Source organism: Monodelphis domestica, chromosome Y (genome assembly GCF_027887165.1).
Source record: "Monodelphis domestica isolate mMonDom1 chromosome Y, mMonDom1.pri, whole genome shotgun sequence".
Lineage (NCBI taxonomy): Eukaryota > Metazoa > Chordata > Mammalia > Didelphimorphia > Didelphidae > Monodelphis > Monodelphis domestica.
In genome coordinates, this window is record NC_077236.1 from 616,473 (window position 1) to 638,759 (window position 22,287).

The window sequence follows — 22,287 nt, forward strand, 5'->3', positions numbered from 1 at the left end:
TGTTCCACATCGTATCGCTGAAGAAGGGGCAAGGGGTGTTCTGTCCCCCACATTGGCATAGCGTTAGCAGAAGGGCAGTGCCAAAGGGAATGGCACTCAGCATTCCACGTGAAAGGAAAAAGGAGAAACGAGGTGACTGATGGATTTCCATTTCATTTCATCCTCTATAGACATTTTCAATTTTTTTGATTTTCCACATGTAAATGAATGCAGAATTTGTTCTTTCCAATTCAAAAAGAATGAACAGAAATCTATTTTATATTCAAAAACTGTCATAACAATTCTCTTTACTATGAAGTCATTAACATATACTGAACTAAGTATATTTAAAATGTGGAGTAATATTGGGATTTTAAAAGTTCTCTCATTGCTGGTACTGGAATTATACTAATTAATGAAAATTCCTAAAGGAATTAGGAAGAGATCAATATCATAGGGATTATGTTTTCATCATATAATTACATTTAATCTTTTAGATTCTGTTTTGAAAATGATACCAAATTTTATAAAGCAATATTTAGTGTTATTTGTACATATCAAATGTTTTCTACGGAGGATTTGTTGAATTTCCTCTAGTTTATTTTAGACAGTTTCCTATAACTTCTATAGTTATTTTAAATTTCCAGCCCATTATCAAAAGTTCTATTTCTTGGGTAACTATTGACTACAGAGAGAAGATTCTTTGCTCAACAATAGCACCTATTACATAGTGGAATACTCAGTATTCTAAGTTCTGAAAGAGAATTTTCTCTGTGCTTTCCCAAAGTTACTTCTGTTTCAGCGTCCAGTTCAAAGTGTGGGCAGACATTTCAGTTGTGGTATTATTGAGAGCAGAGGTGAAAAGTTTTGGTGACTATATATTTTCAACTTTCTCATAGCTGGTAAGATACCACAGTATTCCACTTATTTTATTTTCTATGTGGCTATTTTTAAATTGATTACATAGATATATTCATTTAATATCAGATATATTACAAAGAAATTGTATTACAAGGAAATTATATTTCTTAGATTATGTAGAAATATTATATAGAAATTAATGTTATTCCATATAAAGTAAGTCAATATTTTTAGTGTTATTACAAATTTAAGTTACTTAAATAGATTTACTTTTACCACAGTCTTGTCGATTTATTTGGTCTTTAATTAGTGTTACTGAAGTCATCCAGCAGTCACTTTACCTTTTAGAAATGGTAAATGGTTCTTTAAAACTCTAAATAAATTGAAGGTGCTTCCTAGTTTGCCTTCCCTAGGATATTTAGAAAAAAAGATATGGAGATGACAAGTTCTTCCAATTTAAGCATTCTTCCTGATACTGTTTTTAGTGGTGTGTAAGGGGTGAGGGGTTATTTTTTAAAGGATTGGACTTGATTATTTAAGAGTGTGGTTGCCACAAATTTATATTATTCCAAAGAGATTTATTTACTTATTTACAAAATGTTGAAAGAAAGAATAAGAAATCAGAGAGAGTATAAGTTAAAATATCTAGCCTAAGCACTTAGTAACTTATCTCTGATCCCTGGCTCAACCCAGGCAGGGGAGTTTAGTTTCACAGAGGAAAATAGTAGGATGAGATATAAGCAAGAGGGATGTCACGTAGAAGAGTAAGTTTTGTTTTTTTTAAGTAGGCGAAGGGGAAGGCACAATATAGTCTAAACTGAAAGCAATGCATATTCTACAAGAAGAAGTCGAGGTTTTTGTTAAATGCTTTCCTAAAATCAAGGTAACCTGCTCTTACAGTATTACGCTTTCATTTGAAGACTTGTTCAGTGTTGGAATGAAATGTAGAGGGAAGACCTTAAACCTTGTCTTTTCCATTAACTGCTAGAAGCAGCATCTCTCTGAAAAAAAGGTGCAAGAGTCTGGGTTGGAGATGTCCACAAATTCTAAATTTCTGTTCTTTTATGATTGTTATTTAGTTAGTCATCTTCAATTCTTCATAACTCTTCATGAAGATTTCTTGGTAAGGGTACCTAAATACTTATATTTGATTCTAAAACTCATTTTGCAGTTGAGAAACTGAGGGAAATGAGAATAAATTAATTGCCTAGGGTCACACAGCTAGTGTGAGACCAGATTTAATCATAGATGCTGGTGACTCAAAGAGAATTTGCAAGATGAAATAAGAATAAACAACCCTCTAATTAAAAGCTTCATGCAAAAGTAAATTTAGCTACAATTTTGCTGTGGAGTGGGGCAGCCTCCCATAGGGGATGGTGTCTTGGAGATGGAATCTGCAGCACAGGTTTCACAGGATAAACTGCTGCACCTTGGCTGAGGTCTGGTTTTATTTTATACCCTCTTGATCATTCTACTTGGCACACAGTTTCATTCTCATAATTCATGTTTCCATGGAACCTAACAATAAATAGGAAGCCTAGTGAGATAATCAATGAAACATTGTTGCTATGTTTAGGATCAGAGGGTAGAATCAACATGACCCTTTTATAGACTGGAGAATTCAGAGCACATATTTGCCAGAAGTTTTTATGTATAGAAAAGAGGGGCCTATCTAAATGGGTATAGATTTAATTTTGTAAGTGGGATATCTTGGAGGAACAGAGTGGGACACCTGTATTAACCCTGCAAGCATATTGCTTTCATCTATTTTTTCTGGGGCTAAGTAAGAGTAATAATCATAGCAATTCCAATAATAAGGGAGTGTTAATAAGGAAAGTTATTAGTGGGTTTCAGTGGTGTTTCCATCTTTCCTGGGGGCTGCTTTGCAGTCCCCTGTTTCCACATGTGACTGCATCAAACAGCTTGGTCTTTGATGGCTCCCAGCAAAATTTCATATCTAACTGATAAACAATTACCCCTGTTCTCACAGGAAGGCAATTAGAAGAAGCAAGTTACACATTATCACTCTGAAGAAAGGGAGAACAAGTAGAATTTTTTCTGTACAATTTCAAAAAAATAGGTTTGAAGAGAAGTTAAAACAAAATGGCAATGAGTGTTCTTAGTCAAAGGAAACATCAAAACAATGCCAGGTATTTGATTACCTCACCAATCAGAATTTTCTTTCTACTTTTTAATAATTCTTTCATTTGGGATATTTGTGTCTTTTGAATGAACATTATATCCTTAAATATGGTCTTCTCCATGATCCCCTGATCAAATGTAGGTGGTGAATTTTATGCTAAGCACCCACAATGTAAGGTGAAATATCATGAAATGCAATTCTGCCTTTCCTTGTTTTGCATTCAGGATTATCAATGTAATTAGGGAAGGATTTTGGAGAAATCTTCCTATTCCTACATCTCCTAGTAAATCCAAATGGAGAGGACCATAAATTGGCACGTAATATTAATTCAAAAGACAAATGGTATCACAGCTGAAAGAAGAGGGAGCACTCAGACATAGAAATGTGTTCTTTCTCTTAAATCCCTGATGTGAAGAACAGGATTTTAGTCTGTGCTTAATCTGTCTCTTAGGAGGCCAGTTGGAAGCAACATGTTGCAAATCATCCTCCTAAAGAACACATGTAGAATGGCAGAATGTAGAATGCAGACAAAATATTAATCCCATTCCCATAATATTTGTCAATAAGTGAAAGCTTCCAAAGTCTAAAGCTTTTGGGTATACATTGATATTAGAGTAAATATATATGTTACACTTACATTACCGCAACATAAAAATATTAATATTGATTACATGAATCTTAAGTGCAAGAAATAAGAAAAGAGAAAATTCAAATACTTCATTGCATATTCAAGGAAAAACAATGATAAATTTTAAAAATCAAAATTGAACAGGGCAGGCCCCAAATCAGTGACAAACATGCAGCAATTTCCCCAATTACATTTAGCTTCCTGAATGCAAAAGCAAGAAAGGGAAAACTACATTTCGGCATTTAAAATTATGTGATTGTGGGAACTGAAATCCAGAGGACAACAGCAGTATTTGCAAATATCTCATCAGAGTAGTTCTGATCCGCTCTGCTAATCATTGAAATTGAAATGCTGTTGCAATGTTGTTGGGTTTGGATTGCCTTTTTCCAGTGAAGGAATAATGATGGTTTCTGGCTCCTTTCTTGAAAATATTGCCTGTAATGGATCCTCATTGCACTGAGCAGGTATAAATTGAGGATTCTTAGCTATACAATTCAACACATTAATATCAATGGTTGTTATGGAGAGGACCTTATTTTGAGGTTATTCCTTCAAAAAATATGCATGGGGGGCAGCTGGGTAGCTCAGTGGATTGAGAGCCAGGCCTAGAGACAGGAGGTCCTAGGTTCAAATTTGGCCTCAGACACTTCCCAGCTGTGTGACTCTGAGCAAGTTACTTGACCCCCATTGCCTAGCCCTTACTACTCTTCTGCCTTGAAGCCAATACGCAGTATTGACTCCAAGATGGAAGGTAAGGGTTTAAACAAAATACACATGATATCACTGGTGAAAGAAGATGCATCACACTGACATAGAAATGCAAAGGATAAGATTTTGGTGTGTTCTCGAAATGTCTCTGGGGAAGCCTATTTGAAGTGTCATTTTGTAAATTGTCTCTCTGAAGGAAAGGGAATAGAATTTGGGATTCAAATGTCACCTCCATTACTGAGTAAATACTGTCAATCCAAAAGTTAGTCCCTCCTTTTGTCTGGGACTGATTTGAAAGCCTTATCCCAATAGAATTGGATGACAGAGCATCAGAGTTTCCAATCCAACAATAGGATTATCAATACAAAGCCACCTGAATTTCAAAGTAACAAAAAGGATTAGGGAGAAATCTGAATTCACTAGGAAAAAGCAACATGCAACAATTTCTCCATCCCCTATTATATTTAGCTTCCTAAATGCAGAAGCAAGAAAAACAAAATCACATTTCATGGTACTTCACATTATGTGATTGTGGAATTTGAAATTCATAGGATAACATTGGTATTTAAAAATTATCTGATGATACCCCAAAGAGATAATAAGGAAAAAGACTTGTACAAGAATATTCATAGCTGCACTCTTTGTGGTGGCCAAAAATTGGAAAATGAGGGGATGCCCTTCAATTGGGAATGGTTGAACAAATTGTGGTATATGTTGGTGATGGAATACTATTGTGCTAAAAGGAATAATAAAGTGGAGGAATTCCATGGACTCTGGAACAACCTCCAGGAAGTGGAACCAGGAAAACATTGTACACAGAGACTGATACATTGTGGTACAATTGAAGGTAATGGACTTCTCCATTAGTGGCAATGCAGTGTCCCTGAACAATATGAAGGGATCCAAAAAACACTATCCACAAGCAGAAGATAAACTGTGGGAGTAAAAATACTGATGAAAAGCAACTGCTTGACTACAGGGGTGGGGGGGATATGACTGAGGAGAGACTCTAAATGAACACTAATGCAAATACCAACAGCATGGAAATGGGTTTGAATCAAGAAAACATGTGATACCCAGTGAAATTGTGCATCGGCTGTGGGAGAGGTGGTGGGAGGGGGGAGAGGGAAGAAAAGAAAATGATCTTTGTTTCCAATGAATAATGTTTGGAAATGCCCAAATAAAATTTTTTTTAATTATCTGATGAGACGTTCTGATCCAAATATGCTGATCATTGAAATTGAAATCCTTTCTGAGTGCTGCTGGATTTTGATTGCCTTTTTTCCAGTGCAGGAAAAAGCAAGGTTTTTTTCTTCCTGGCTTGAAAATGTTGCCTGTAATGGATTTTTCTAACTGCAATGAGCAGATATAAACTGAGGATTCTTATCTCCAAATTCAGCACATTGGAGAGGACCTTATTTTGAGATTTAATATTCCTTCAAAAAACACACATGATATCATTGGTGAAAGAAGATGCATCACACTGACATAGAAATGCAAAGGATAAGATTTTGGTGTATTCTCAAAATGTCTCTGGAAAAACCCATTATTTGAAGTGCCATTTCAAAATCATCCCTCTGAAGAAAGGAAATAAAACCCAAAATATTTCTGCAAATTTTGAAAAAGATATTACAGGAGTTCAAACATAATCCCATGGAGTGTGCCTAGGCTAAGAAAAAAAAATCAAAACCACACCAGGAATATAATATCTAATAAATTCCAATTTAAATTCCAGAGCCATGTTGTTAAAAATATAAGACCAAGGGATTAATCATTTCAAAACTGCCCTTTATGATTCTTAGGTTGTCAAAAGGTCAAAGAGGAAAAGTGGAGAAATTTAGGCCAATATACAGAGACTTCAATTTATGGCTTGGAGTCACAGAGCCAATAACAAAATGTGTATTTGAATGCACCTTTTCCCACTGTATCTTACAAATGCATCACCCATGTGATTAAAAATCAAGGATTTCTGAAGGGAGTCAAGATGGTGGCTTAGGAGCAGCAATAGCTCAGACCTCTGAAAGCCCTTCCTTACCAACCACAAACTAAATGCTCCTAGGGGACTGAAAAATCAAACCTAACAACAAGACAGAGCTGGAGAACCCTCCTGTTGGACTCAATTCAAAAGGTATGTCCCCCCTCCAAAGCTGAAATCTGAGAACACTTGGGCTTGGGAAAAGGCAGAGAGAAGGTCCCAGGACCCATTCCCCCCACCCAGAGTGCAAAGTCTTCCAGCAGCAGTGGGAACCACTGGTGGGGGGGGGGCAATGGCATATTGCTCTAGCCTTCCAGGTTTTAGCCTCTGAGCACTCCAGTCCAACCCAGCTGAACTCAATCCCATCAAAAGTCTTCAGAGCTCAGGGAAGGCAGAACCTGTCTGTCCCCACCCAGAGAAATAAGACTCCAGTGGCAGTGGGAACCTCTGAGCAGGCAAAGGTGCTTGTCTAGAGGCTGCACCTTGTGGGCAGGGTTGTGCAAGGCTCAGAGCATCGAACACAGGTGGGGAAGCAGCTGGAGAGGGAGTAAAGAGCCTTCCAGGAGCATTTGGCCTCAGGTAATATACAACCCAACCCAGATAAACATAATCCCATCAAAAATCTTCACAGCTCAGGGAAGCCCAAGTTCCAACACTGCTCTCTCAATGACTGCTGGACTTTAATCCAATCAAAAGCCTTCAACACAATTAGCTCAGAGACTGCCCTGAGAGATCTGACAAAGCTCCAAGAGGGGAAATTGACAGAAAACCCAAAAAGAGCACAGACAAATACGGGAAGCAAAGAAGGGATAAATATGAGCAAACAACAGAAAAAGAAAAATTAAAATTGTCAGCTTCTGCACAGACAATGAAGCAAGAACAAACAATACACAGGAGAAGGCAAGTAATTAAATAGAAATCCTAGGGAATTGGATACAGACTTTGGAAAAACTCAAAATGCAATTCAAAACACAATTAAGAGGCTGAAGACAATTGGGAAAAGATTTTAGAAACTAAGATAAGTCATGTGGAAACAGAAGATAGTGTCCTGAAAGCCAAAATCATCCAGCTTGAAAATGAGGCAGAGATGGAAGATGACCTCCAAAGAAAATCAGACCCAAAGGAAAGGAATGACCAAAAATCCAAGGATGAAATTCAGTCTTTAAGAACCAGTATACAACAACTAGAATTAAGTGACTTCACAAGGCAGCAGGACACTATAAAACAAAACCAAAAGGATGAAAAAATTGAGGAAAATATGAAGCATCTCATTCACTAAACAGAGGATTTAGAAAATCATTCGAGGAGAGACAATTGAAGAATCGTTGGTTTACCCAAAGAACATAATAAAAGGATAAGTCTGGGCATAATACTACAGGAAATTATTCAAGAAAACTGCCCTGATATTCTAGAACAAGAGGGAAAAGTAGAGATTGAAAGAATCCACAGATAACCTCCTGCACTTAATCCCCAACCGACAACACCCAGGAATGTTATAGCCACATTCAAGAACTATGAGACCAAAGAAAATATATTACAAGCTGCCAAGAAGAAGTCATTCAGATACCAAGGAACCACAGTGAGGATAACACAGGATCCAACTGTATCCACACTGAAGGACCAAAAGGAATATTCTGGAAAGCAAGGGAATCAGGTCTACAACCAAGAAGCAACTACTCAGAAAAGCTGACTATATTCTTAAAGGGGTAAGTATGATCATTCAAAAAAATAGAATTCCAAGAATTTGTAAAGAAAATACTGAACTTGAACAGAAAATTTGATGCCCAAGAACTCAAGAGTAACATCAAAAGGTAATTTAAAAGGGAGGGGGAAGAAAAACAAAACAAAACAAGAAAACAATGCTTTTTTAAAGAGACTCAATAAGTAAAAATGATATGTATTCCTATAATAAAAGAGGTCATTGGTAACTTTTTTAAACATTATTTTATTTGGTTATTTCCAAACATTATTCATTGGAAACAAAGATCATTTTCCTTTCTTCCCTCCCCCCCACCCCCACCTCTCCCATAGACGACGAGTGATTTTCACTGGGTATCACATGCGTTCTTGATTTGAACCTGTTTCCATATTGGTAACTCTTAAAAATTGTTCTTTTCAACTGGGCAGCCAGAAGAATTACACTTAGAGGGAACAGTGACAAACTCTATAGAATGAAATGACAAGGTATATAGACATATGTATGCATAACTACATATACAAGTGTATACTTAACAGGTTAATACTAACAGAAATGGGGAAAGAAACGAAAGGGAGTAAATTTATGTCACAAAAAAGCTCATGGCAGGAGGGGGGAGAATATCAATATATTGGAAGGGTAAATAGGTTGGAGATAGGGAATACTCAGCTTTTATGTGCATTGAAATTGACCAACATAGTGAAGAACAATCCAATCAATTGGGGCAGAGAATATATTTGTGCCTTATAGGGGAGTAGAAGGGTAATAAACGGCCTGGTGGGGAAGGAAGTAGTACAAGGGAGGGCGAAGATGGGGGGTAGTTTTACAAAGACTGCAAAGCAAATAAGGGGGCAATAAGAAGGGAGTGGGGTAAAAACGGAAGTAAAATAAGGATGGGAACTAGGGGGATTGACTGAAAACAAACATCAGTGTAGAAGGAAATAGTGAAAGAAGAAAAGGCAGGAAAAGGAGTAGAAATCGAAATGCTGGGAAATACACAGATAGTAATCATGACTGAATGTGAATGGAATGAACTCACCCATAAAATGCAAGTGAGTAGCAGAGTGAATTAGAATCCAAAACTCCACCATATGATGTCTACAAGAAACACACACACGAGGAAGGTAAATATGCATAGGGTGAAAGTAAGAGGATGGAGTCACTTCTATTGGGCATCAACTGACAAAAAGAAGGCAGGAGTCGTAATCATGATATCTGACAAAGCCAAAGTAAAATTAAATCTAGTTAAAAGAGATAGGGAAGGTAATTACATCCTGATAAAAGGCAGTATAGACAATGAGGAAATATCAGTACTCAATAGGTATGCACCAAATGGCAGAGCATCCAAATTTCTAAAGGAGAAACTAGGGGTGCTCAAGGATGAAATAGATAGAAAAATTATACTAATGGGAGACCTGAACCTTCCTCTATCTGAACTAAATAAATCAAACCAAAAATAAGTAAGAAAGATAAAAGAAGTGGATGAAATTTTAGAAAAATTAGAGTTAGTGGACATGGGGAGAAAAATAAATAGGGACAAAAATATATATACACCTTTTCAGCAGCACATGGTACATTCAAAAAAATTGACCATGTATTAGGGTATAAAAACATTGCAAACAAGTGCAAAAGAACAGGAATAATAAATACAAACTTCTCAGATCACAATGCAATTAAAATGAAAGGTGAATAAAAATTAATTGGAAATTAAATGACAAGATTTTCCAAAACTGGCTAGTTAAAGAACTGAAGAAAATTACAATGATGAGACATCCTTTCAAAACCTATGGGATGTAGCCAAAGCAATACTTGGGGGGGGGCGAAATTTATCTCCTTGAGTTCATATATTAACAAAATAGGGAGGGGAGAGGTCAATGAACTGAGCATTCAAATTAAAAGGCTAAAAAGTGAACAAATTAAAAATCCTCACTTGAAAACTAAATTAGAGAACCTAAAAGTCAAAGGAGAAATTAATAAAGTTCAAAATCAAAAAACTATTGATTTAACAAATAATGGTAGAAGCTTGTACTTTGTAAAAACAAATAAAATAGACAAAGCACTGCTCAGTCTAATTAAAAAGAGGAAATAAGAAAACTGAATTGACAGTATTCAAGATGAAAAGGGAGATCTCACCTCCAATGAAGAGGAAATTAAGGCAATCATTAAAAACTATTATCCCTAATTATATGGCAACAAATATGGCAATCTAGGTGATATGGATGAATATTACAAAAATATAAATTGCCATGACTACTAGAGGAAGAAATAGTTTACGTAAACAACCCCATATCAGAAAAAGAAATTGAACAAGTCATCAAAGAACTCCCCGGGTCTTTTGGATTCACAAATGAATTTTATCAAACATTCAAAGAACAACTAATCCCAATATTATACAAACAATTTGACAGAATAAGCCAGGAAGGAGTCCTACCAAAATCATTTTATAGCATAAATATGGTACTGATCCCAAATCCAGGCAGATCAAAAACAGATAAAGAAAACTATAGACCAATGTCCTTAATGAATATAGATGCAAAAATCCTAAATACGATACTAGCAAAAAGACTCCAGGAAGTGATCATGAGGATTATTCACTATGACCAGGTAGGATTCATAGCAGGAATGGAAGGATGGTTAGGAAAACTATCCACATAATTGACCATATTAACAAGCAAACTGACAAAAGCCACATGATTATCTTAATAGATGCAGAAAAGGCCTTTGATAAAATACAACACCCATTCCTATTGAGAACTCTAGATAGTATAGGAATAGAAGGGCATTTCCTAAAAATAATAAACAGTATATACCTAAAACCATCAGCAAACATCATCTGCATTGGGAATAAACTAGAAGCCTTCCCAAAAAGATCAGGAGTGAAACAATGTTGCCCATTATCACCTCTATTATTTTACATTGTACTAGAAACACGAAGAGTAGCAATTAGAGAAAAAAAAGAATTTGAAAGTATTAAAATTGGCAATGAGGAGACCAAGCTATCACTCTTTGTGGATGACATGATGGCCTACTTAAGGAATCCTAGAGAATCAACCAAAAAGCTAGTTGAAATAATAAACAATTTTAGCAAAGTTGCAGGATACAAAATAAACCCACAAAAGTCATCAGCATGTCTATATATCTCCAATGCATCTCAGCAGCAAGAATTAGAAAGAGAAATTCCATTTAAAATCATCCTGGACAATATAAAATAAGTACTTAGGGATCTATCTGCTGAGACAAATTCAGTATATGAACACAACTATAAAACACTCTTCACAAAATTAAAACAAGATCTAAATAATTGAAAAAACATTGATTGCTCATGGGTGGGATGAGCAATGGGTGGGATAATAAAAATGACAATCCTACCCAAAGTAACTTACTTTTTTAGTGTTATACCCATTGAACTACCAAAAAACTTTTTTACTGAATTAGAAAAAAATATAACAAAGTTCATTAGGAAGAACAAAAGATCAATGATATCCAAGGAAATCATGAAAAAAATGCAAAGGAAAGAGAACTTGCAGTTGCAGATCTCAAACTAGACTATAAAGCAGTGGACATCAAAACCATTTGGTACTGTCTAAGAGACAGAAAGGAGGATCAGTGGAATTGACTAGGGTTAAGGGACCTCAGCAAGATAGTCTATAACAAACACAAAGACTCCAGCTTTTGGGACAAAAATCTACTATGTGATAAAAACTGTTGGGAAAATTGAAAGACAGTGTGGGAGAGATTAGGTTTGGATCAACACCTCACACCCTACACCAGGATAAACTCAGAATGGTTGAATGACCTGAATATAAAAAAGGAAATTATAAGCAAATTAGGTGAACACAGAATAGTATACTTGTCAGATCTATGGGAAAGGAAAAACTAATGAAGAGTTAGAAAAAAATCACAAAATGTAAAATAAATAATTTTGATTACATGAAATTAAAAGAATTTGTACAAACAAAATGAATACATCCAAAATTAAAAAGGAAGCAACAAATTGGGAAACAATCTTCATTACAAAAACCTCTGACAAAGTCATGTTCCTTCATATTCATATTTATAAAGAGCTAAACCAATTGTACAAAAATCAAGCCATTCTCCAATTGATTAATGGGCAAGGGACATGAATAGGCAATTTTTAGTTAAAGAAATCAAAGCACATGAAATAGTGTTCTAAATCTCTTATAATCAGAGAAATGCAAATCAAAACAACTCTGAGGTATCACCTCACACCTATGAAATTGGCTAAGCTTTGGAAAATAATGAAGCTGGAGGGAATGTGGCAAAGTTGGTATATTAATGCATTGCTGGTGGAGTTGTGAATTGATCCAACCATTCTGGAGGGCAATTTGGAACTATGTCCACAGGTCGATAAAAGACTGCCCTTTGATCCAGCCATAGCACTGCTGGGTCTGTACCCCAAAGAGATAAGGAAAAAGACATGTACAAAAACATTCCTAGCTGTGCTCTTTGTGGTGGCCAAAAATTGGAAAATGAGGGCATGCCCTTCAATTGGGGATTGGCTGAACAAATTGTGGTATATGTTGGTGATGGAATACTATTGTGCTCAAAGGAATAATAAATTGGAGGAATTCCCTGGAGACTGGAACAACCTCCAGGAATTGATACAGAGTGAGAGGAGCAGAACCAGGAAAACATTATACACAGAGACAGATACACTGTGGTACAATCAAATGTAATGGACTTCTCCATTTGTGTCAGTGCAGTGATCCTGAACAACTAGAAGGAACCTACGAGAAAAACCACTATCCACCTTCAGAGGAAACACTATAGGAGTAAAAACCACAAAGGAAAACAAATGCTTGAATACATGAATCGAAGGAACATGATTGGGGATGTAGACTTTAAAAGAACACCCTAGTGCAAACATCAACAACATGGAAATAGGTTCTGATCAGGGACACAAGCAATACCCAGTGAAATTGTGCATAGGCTTTGGTAAGGGTGGATGGAGGGGAGGAAGGGAAATAATGTGATTGTTGTAATCAAGGAATAATGTTCTAAATTGAGTAAATGAACTAATTTAAACTTTAAAAATCAAGCATTTCTCAAGAATACTTTGATGCATTTTTGGGACTTGCAAGAGGAAATTGTCAGCAACATTACTGAGGAAACAGAATAAATCCAATGGTGATTTCATCCTTTTGTCTGGGGCCAATTTGAAAGCCTAATCCCATGACAATTTTGCAACAAACAGGAGACTACATTGAACAAGTCAGAGCATCAACATTGTGCAGAGGAAAAACAAGGATTAAGGACAAGTATGTATTCACTAGGAAGAACTAAAATGAATTTAACTTCCTGAATGCAGAACCAGGAAAGGCACAACTGCATTTCATAATATTTCATATTATATGTTTTTGAGAATTTTGAGAATTTGTCAAGAGGGCAGCATTGGTATTTACCAATATTCTAGTGAGAAGTTCTGATCCAAACCTAATGATCTTTGAAATTGAAATCCACTTGGGGTGCATCTGGGGTTTGATTGCCTTTTTCACTATAGGAAGAAGGATTTTTTCTAAAGTATCATTCTAATTGAAATGTGAAGGGTTCTGTATTAGAAGGTTGGTTTCGGTGTTATAGAGTAAGAATTGATGCTCAAAAGGTAGAAGGAGATGGCTTTCCCCCTTCAGTCTTCTTCAAGTATATCCCCTGCTTTTACTACCCTCTAATAACTGATATTATAAATGAGGGAGAAATCAGTTCTTTCCCTCTTCCACTGTAACTATTCTCTTCACTCACAAGGAAAATCAATTTAGGATAAATGACAAAGCTTTATTCTAACAATTCTGGTCAGGGGTAAACAGGAAGATGTCTGAAAGTTAGGGTCTAGAGGAAAGAGGATAAAGAAAGTTCCTGTCTGTCTAAATCTTCCTTTCTCTCTCTCCAAAGTTGAGAGTCGAGTTTGTGACCTCTGGTCTTTGTCATAGCAAAGCCAATGTCTAGATCCAGGGTGTCACAGGAGCTGTGTGAGATCTTGTTAGGCTGTTTCTTATTTTTCTCAGGTTTCTGCCACACTTCTTGGTATCTTTGGGGGGAAATGGTGATTAAGTTCAATGAGATTTTGTATAGCTCAAGATACATTCTCTGATCAGACCTTGGCCTTTGCTGTCTCAACTCAGAGAAAGAGATCAACTGCCTTTTCTTGGAATCACCTCTTTCCTCAAGATTCCAAACCTTCAAAATCATCCCCCATCGTGAATGGAAACCTTTGCATTTCCTCCAGTCTCTGCCATTCAAAGATTTTGTCTTCTTAGTGTGGTGTCAACCTGATCCCAGGTGACTTACCTTAAATGTAATCTAAATGTACCTAACATAATCTATCTATTCTATTTACCACTCCCCCCTTCCAAGAATGACAAATCTTAATCTATCTGCTACACTAATATCTTCAATTATGCTAAGGACTGAGTTGTGAGAAGGAAAGTTAGAGCAACAGGTATCAAAAGGTTTGTACAAGGGAACAATTCTAGCCGTTAATTAAATTTGTAACCATAAGTGCAATGCTTATTCCTATTTCAAACCATATAACATTTAACTATTCAGTAAAAATAAACTGTCTGATGCCTTATATGTATATAAAATTCTTATTAAAATGTAACAATTTTTATCATATCTAGATATATGCTATCCTATATCTTTTAAAGTATAATTTGTGGACAGCGGTTGGTGCTCAGAGAGAGCGGGCTGGAGGGTGGGAGCAGGAGGCAGAGGGGACTGAACCCGGCTCGGTTGGTGGCTTCTGGGGAACGTTGTTGGCTGCTGTAAGGGCTTCCTCTACCCTGCTCGTTTGTATCTCCTTTCCTTCAGGGTCCTCCCATTTGACTGAAAGGACGCAATGTCGGCGGAGATCCCCCAGGCGACCTCTGCTGAGGATCAAAAGGAAATTGAAGATAAAGTAACCAGCCCAGAGAAAGCAGAAGAAGCAAAGTTAAAAGCAAGGTATCCTCATCTGGGACAAAAATCTGGGGGGTCAGATTTCTTGAGGAAGCAACTGCAAAAGGGACAAAAATATTTTGACTCTGGGGATTACAACATGGCTAAAGCAAAGCTAAAGAACAAGCAGCTTTCTACTGCAGCAGCTCCTGATAAAACAGAGGTCACTGGTGACCACATTCCTACACCGCAGGATCTTCCACAGCGGAAACCATCCCTTGTTGCTAGCAAGCTGGCTGGCTGATTAAAAGAGCTGAACTGCATGAATCACTTCATTCTTGTTATTTCTTTCAAACAGGCATTTCCCCCTTCCATACACTAAGTCATTGAGACTGACAGCTTTGAAAATAGTGGAAGTTTGTGCTTCTATTGTTAAGGGAATAAACTTTTAATAATAAACTGTAGAAGTTTGGATTAGTTGAACAATGCACTGACATGTCAGAGCAATGTAAAGTAATCTACTAGAAAATAAATGTATATATTGCCTGTCCCTCAGTAAAGGACTGGTTCCAGCAAGTAAGGAGCAAGTTTTACAGTTTCGCTGTTTTGACTTTCTTAATTGTTTGTGTTATTTAATATAATCTATTGTGTTGCTTTTTTCCTGTATTTTTCTGTTTGGTTTTGTAAACAGAGTTTTAAGACCCCAAGTTGTTAGAGCATGTATTTTAAATGAATAACACATACAACACATACACACACTTGCATGCACACACACACATACATACACATAGTAGGTGAGATGCTAAAAGATTTCTATCTCTGCTGTTAAATTTGAATGACCTTAAACCCGTTTCACCTTTAACAATAGAATTTTACTTGGGCAATATTTGGCCATACAGATGTAACGTTTTGTGAGTTTAGTGCTTATTAGCAGCTGCCCATTGAAAGTTTTTTTCCCTTCAGTTCTATAGTGTTAAAATATCTTTTCTTTTGAAGATGTGAATGACATATGCATGTGCATAGACATTTTTTACTTTTGTGCCATTTTTGTAAATATAATACTTTGCACAACCTCTTGCAAATGCCTGCATTAATTTCACACTTTTAAATAGCAGATGTTGTGCCAAGCAGAAGCACAAGAGTTCACACTTCAAGCTCTAGAATTAGAACTTTTGTATAGGAAAGAGCTGTTTGCCATGTTTGACTTAGAGAATACCAAATTGGGTATTTTAACTCAGATAGCCATAGACATACGGGTTTTCATCTGTTACTAATGCCCATGACATTCAGTAGACTTGTCCATGTATGTTGAGGAATATCTTTTGTCCTATGCAGAACATTGCATTACGACTTTCATAAAAGTCATGTAATTTGTAAGGTTTTTTTTTTTAAATGGAGAAAATTTTTACTTTCACATTCAACTTTCTCCTAAACTCTAGAATAAAAAACCTTCAGGGTTTCTTTTAATACCATTTCTTCAGGTTAATTTGACATTAGTATCTAGTAAATATTTTTTTTCAATAAACATTATTTTATTTGGTCAATTTCAAACATTATTCATTGGATTCAAAAATAATTTTCTTTTCCTCCCTCATCCTCCCGCCAACCCCACTCCTTCCCCTTGGCCGAAGCACAATTCCACTGGCTATTACATGTGTCCTTGATCCAAACCCATTTTCATGTTATACTGGGATGTTCATTCAGAGTCCACATCCCCAATCATTTCCACTTGGCCCCTGAAGTCAAGCAGTTGCCTTTCCTCAGCATTTTTACTCCCACAGTTTGTTCTCAGCTTATGGATAGTGTTTTTCTCATAGATCCCTGCAGATTGTTCAGGGACATTGCATTGACACTAATGGAGAAGTCCATTATGTTCGATTGTAACACAGTCTCTGTGTACAATGTTCTCCTGGTCCTGCTCTTTTCACTCTGCATCACTTCCTGGAGGTTGTTCCAGTCCCCAATAAATTTCCCAATAAATTCCAATGAATTGAAATTCCTCCAATTTATTATTCCTGTGAACACAATAGTATTCCATCAACAACATATACCACAATTGGTTCGGCCATTCCCCAATTAAAGGGCATATCCTCATTTTCATATTTTTTTGCCACCACAAAGAGTGCAGCTATGAATATTCTTGTGCATGTCTTTTTCTTATTATTTCTATGGCATACAAACCGAGCAGTGCTCTGGCTGCATCAAAGGCAGAAAGTCTCCCAAATTACCCTCCAGAATTGTTGGATCAATTCACAACTCCAACAGCAATGAATTAATGTCCCTACTTTGCCACATCCCCTCCAGCATTCATTACATTCCTTTGCTGTCATGTTAGTCAATCTCATAGGTGAGAGGCGATACCTCAGAGTTGTTTTGATTTGCATCTCTCTGATTATAAGAGATATAGAATACTTTTTCATGTGCTTCGTAATAGGTTTGATTTCTTTAACTGAAAATTGCCTATCCATGTCCCTTGCCCATTAATCAATTGGAGAATGGCTTGATTTTTGTACAATTGGTTTAGCTCTTTATAAATATGAGTGATTAGACTTTGTCAGAAGTTTTTTTTTAATTTTATAGTATTTTATTTGATCATTTCCATGCATTATTCATTAAAGACAAAGATCATTTTCTTCCCCCCCCCCCACTCCCTGTAGGCGATGTGTGATTCCACTGGGTATAACATGTTTTCTTGCTTCGAAACCATTGGCATGTTAATATTTGCATTAGAGTGTTCGTTTAGAGTCTCTCCTCTGTCATGTCTCCTCAACCTCTGTAGTTGCTTTTCCTCGGTGTTTCTACTCCCACAGTTTGTCCTTTGCTCATCAATAGTGTTTTTTCACCTAGATCCCTGCAGATTGTTCAGGGACATTACACCGCCACTGATGGAAAAGTCCATTACCTTCGATTATACCACAGTGTGTTTATCTCTGTGTACAATGTTCTCCTGGTTCTGCTCCTCTCTCTCTGCATCACTTCCTGGAGGTCGTTGGAATTTCACCACTTTATGATTCCTTTTAGCACAATAGTATTCCATCACCAACATATACCACAATTTGCTCAGCCATTCCCCAATTGAAGGGCATCCCCTCGTTTTCCAATTTTTGGCCACCACAAAGAATGAATATTTCTGTACAAGTCTTTTTGTCCATTATCTCTTTGGGGTACAGACCCAGCAGTGCTATGACTGGATCAAAGGACAGACAGTCTTTTCTCGCCCTTTAGGCATAATTCCAAATTGCCCTCCAGAATGGTTGGATCAGTTCACAACTCCACAAGCAATGAATTAATGTCCCAACTTTGCCACATCCCCTCCAGCATTCATTACTTTCCTTTGCTGTCATGTTAGCCAATCTACTGGTGTGAGGTGATACCTCAGAGTTGTTTTGATTTGCAGCTCTCTGATCATAAGAGATGTAGAACACTTCTTTTGATTTCTTTATCTGATAACTGCCTATCCATGTCCCTTGCCCATTTTTCAATTGGGGAATGGCTTGATTTTTTGTACAATTGATTTAGCTCTTTATAAATTGGAGTAATTAAACCTTTGTCAGAGGTTTCTATGAAGATTTTTTCCCAATTTGTTGTTTTCCTTCTGATTTTATTTTTTTTATTTTTTTTTCAGGAGGTTAAGTGATTTATTCATGGGAAAACCTTGTTCCCAGCATTTATCCTCTAAGTTCTTTTTTTCTTTTTTTTATATATATATTTTTAATTTTATAGTATTTTATTTGATCATTTCCATGCATTTTTCATTAAAGACAAAGATCATTTTCTTTTCCTCCCTCCCACCCCCCGTGGCCGACGCGTGATTCCACTGGTATCATATGTGTTCTTGACTTGAACCCATTGCCATGTTGTTAGTATTTGCATCAGAGTGTTCGCTCAGAGTCTTTTCTCTGTCATGTCCCCTCAGCCATTGTAGTCAGGCAGTTGCTTTTCCTTGGTGTTTCTACTCCCTCAGTTTGTCCTCTGCTTTTGGATAGTGTTTTTTTTCTCCTTGATCCCTGCAGATTGTGCAGGGACATTACACCGCCACTAATGGAGAAGCCCATTATATTCGATTATACCACAGTGTGTTTGTCTCTGTGTACAATGTTCTCCTGGTTCTGCTCCTCTCGCTCTGCATCACTTCCTGGAGGTTGTTCCAGTTCACATGGAATTCCTCCACTTTATTGTTCCTTTGAGCACAATAGTATTCCATCACCAACATATACCACAATTTGTTCAGCCATTCCCCAATTGATGGGCATCCCCTTATTTTCCAATTTTTGGCCACCACAAAGAGCGCAGCTATGAATATTTTTGTACAAGTCTTTTTGTCCATTATCTCTTTGGGGTACAAACCCAGCAGTGCTATGGCTGGATCAAAGGGTAGACATTCTTTTATCGCCCTTTGTGCATAGTTCCAAATTGCCCTCCAGAATGGCTGGATCAGTTCACAACTCCACCAGCAATGAATTAATGTCCCTACTTTGCCACATCCCCTCCAGCATTCATTACTTTCCATAACTGTCATGTTAGCCAATCTGCTAGGTGTGAGGTGATACCTCAGAGTTGTTTTGATTTGCATCTCTCTGATTATAAGAGATGTGGAGCACTTCTTGATGTGCTTATTAATAGTTTTGATTTCTTTATCTGAAAACTGTCTATCCATGTCCCTTGCCCATTTATCAATTGGGGAATGGCTTGATTTTTTTGTACAATTGATTTAGCTCTTTATAAATTTGAGTAATTAAACCTTTGTCAGAGGTTTTTATGAAGATTTTTGCCCAATTTGTTGTTTTCCTTCAGATTTTAGTTACATTGCTTTTGTTTGTACAAAAGCCTTTTAATTTGATGTAGTCGAAATTATTTATTTTACATTTTGTGATTCTCTCTATGTCTTGCTTGGTTTTAAAGTCTTTCCCTTCCCAAAGGTCTGACATGTATACTATTCTGTGTTTACCCAATTTACTTATGGTTTCCTTCTTTATGTTTAAGTCACTCACCCATTTTGAATTTATCTTGGTGTAGGGTGTGAGGTGTTGATCAATTCCTAATCTCTCCCACACTGTCTTCCAATTTTCCCAGCAGTTCTTATCAAATAGTGAATTTTTGTCCCAAGACCTGGGATCTTTGGGTTTATCGTATACTATCTGGCTGAGGTCGCTTTCCCCCAGTCGATTCCACTGATCCTCCTTTCTGTCTCTTAGCCAGTACCAAATTGTTTTGATGACTGTTGCTTTGTAATATAGTTTGAGGTCTGGGATTGCAAGGCCCCCATCATTTGTGTTTTTTTTTTCATTATTTCCCTGGATATCCTTGATCTTTTGTTATTCCAAATGAACTTTGTTATGATTTTTTCCAAATCAGTAAAGAAATTTTTTGGGAGTTCCATGGGTATGGCACTAAATAGATAAATAAGTTTGGGCAGGATAGTCATTTTTATTATGTTGGCTCGTCCTACCCATGAGCAGTTAATGTTTTTCCAATTGCTCAAGTCTAGTTTTAGTTGTGTGGCGAGTGTTTTGTAGTTGTGTTCATATAGTTCCTGTGTTTGTCTTGGGAGGTAGATTCCTAGGTATTTTATTTTGTCTAAGGTGATTTTGAATGGGATTTCTCTTTCTAGTTTTTGCTGCTGAGCTGTGTTGGAGATATATAGAAAAGCTGATGACTTATGTGGGTTTATTTTGTATCCTGCAACTTTGCTAAAGTTGTTGATTATTTCAATTAGCTTTTTGGTTGAATCTCTAGGATTCTTTAAGTAGACCATCATGTCATCTGCAAAAAGTGATAACTTGGTCTCCTCCTTGCCTATTTTGATGCCTTCAATTTCTTTTTCTTCTCTAATTGCTACTGCTAGTGTTTCTAGTACGATGTCAAATAATAGAGGTGATAATGGGCATCCTTGGTTCACTCCTGATCTTATTGGGAATGCATCTAGTTTATCCCCATTGCAAATGATATTAGCTGATGGTTTTAGATATATACTGTTTATTATTTTTAGGAATGACCCTTCTATTCCTATGCTTTCTAGTGTTTTTAATAGGAATGGGTGTTGTATTTTATCAAAGGCTTTTTCTGCATCTATTGAGATAATCATGTGGTTCTTGTTGGTTTGCTTGTTAATGTGGTCAATTATGTGGATGGTTTTCCTAATGTTGAACCAGCCCTGCATCCCTGGTATAAATCCTACTTGATCATGGTGGATGACCCTTCTGATCACTTGCTGGAGTCTTTTTGCTAGTATCCTATTTAAGATTTTTGCATCTATATTCATTAGGGAGATTGGTCTATAGTTTTCTTTCTCTGTTTTTGACCTGCCTGGTTTTGGAATCAGTACCATGTTTGTGTCATAAAAGGAGTTTGGTAGAACTCCCTCTTTGCTTATTATGTCAAATAGTTTATATAGAATTGGGATTAACTGTTTTCTGAATGTTTGATAGAATTCACTGGTGAATCCATCAGGCCCTGCGGATTTTTTCTTAGGAAGTTCTTTGATGGCTTGGTGGATTTCATTTTCTGATATGGGATTACTTAAGAATTCTATTTCCTCTTCTGTTAGTCTAGGCAGTTTGTATTTTTGTATATATTCATCCATATCACTTAAATTGGTATATTTATTGCCATATAATTGGGCAAAGTAATTTCTAATGATTGCCTTAATTTCCTCTTTCTCAGAGGTGATGTCCCCCTTTTCATCTTTGATGCTGTTAATTTGCTTTTCTTCCTTCCTTTTTTAAATTAGATTGACCAGTACTTTGTCTATTTTGTTTGTTTTTTCAAAGTACCAGCTTCTTGTCTTATTTATTAAATCAATAGTTCTATCACTTTCAATTTTATTAATTTCTCCCTTAATTTTTAGGATTTCTAGTTTGGTTTTCTGCTGGGGGTTTTTAATTTGGTCACTTTCGAGTTTTTTTATTCCCATTTCCAATTGATTGATCTCTGCTCTCCCTAGTTTGTTAATATATGCACTCAGGGATATGAATTTACCTCTGATTACTGCTTTGGCTGCATCCCAAAAGGTTTGAAAGGATGTCTCGCCATTGTCATTTTCCTCGATGAAATTATTAATTGTTTCTATGATTTCTTCTCTAACTAAACGATTTTGGAGTATCATATTGTTTAGTTTCCAATTAGTTTTTGATTTGGTTTTCCATGTACCATTACTGATCATTATTTTTATTGCCTTGTGGTCTGAAAAGGCTGCATTTATTATTTCTGCTTTTCTGCATTTGTGTGCCATGTTTCTGCGACCTAATGTATGGTCAATCTTTGTGAATGTGCCGTGTGGTGCTGAGAAGAAGGTGTATTCCTTTTTATCCCTATTTATTTTTCTCCATATGTCTATTAATTCTAATTTTTCTAAGGTTTCGTTCACTTCTTTTCCCTCTTTCTTATTTATTTTTTGATTTGAT

At 36.5% G+C, this 22,287-nt stretch overlaps 1 protein-coding gene across 1 annotated transcript; it reads left to right on the forward strand.

Annotated features, from left to right (window-relative positions):
- The first annotated feature begins 759 nt into the window (after window positions 1–759).
- On the forward strand, window positions 760–15,214 carry LOC130456220 (cAMP-regulated phosphoprotein 19-like). The gene is made up of 2 exons (XM_056809889.1): window positions 760–881; window positions 14,819–15,214. Exon 2 carries the CDS (start codon window positions 14,847–14,849, stop codon window positions 15,186–15,188), a length of 342 nt encoding a protein of 113 aa, XP_056665867.1. The 5' UTR covers window positions 760–881; window positions 14,819–14,846; the 3' UTR covers window positions 15,189–15,214.
- The last annotated feature ends 7,073 nt before the right edge of the window (window positions 15,215–22,287 follow it).

Excerpts from the sequence above, each read along its gene's own strand:
- LOC130456220 (XM_056809889.1), top strand. The coding sequence starts at position 14,847 with ATGTCGGCGGAGATCCCCCAGGCGACCTCTGCTGAGGATCAAAAGGAA.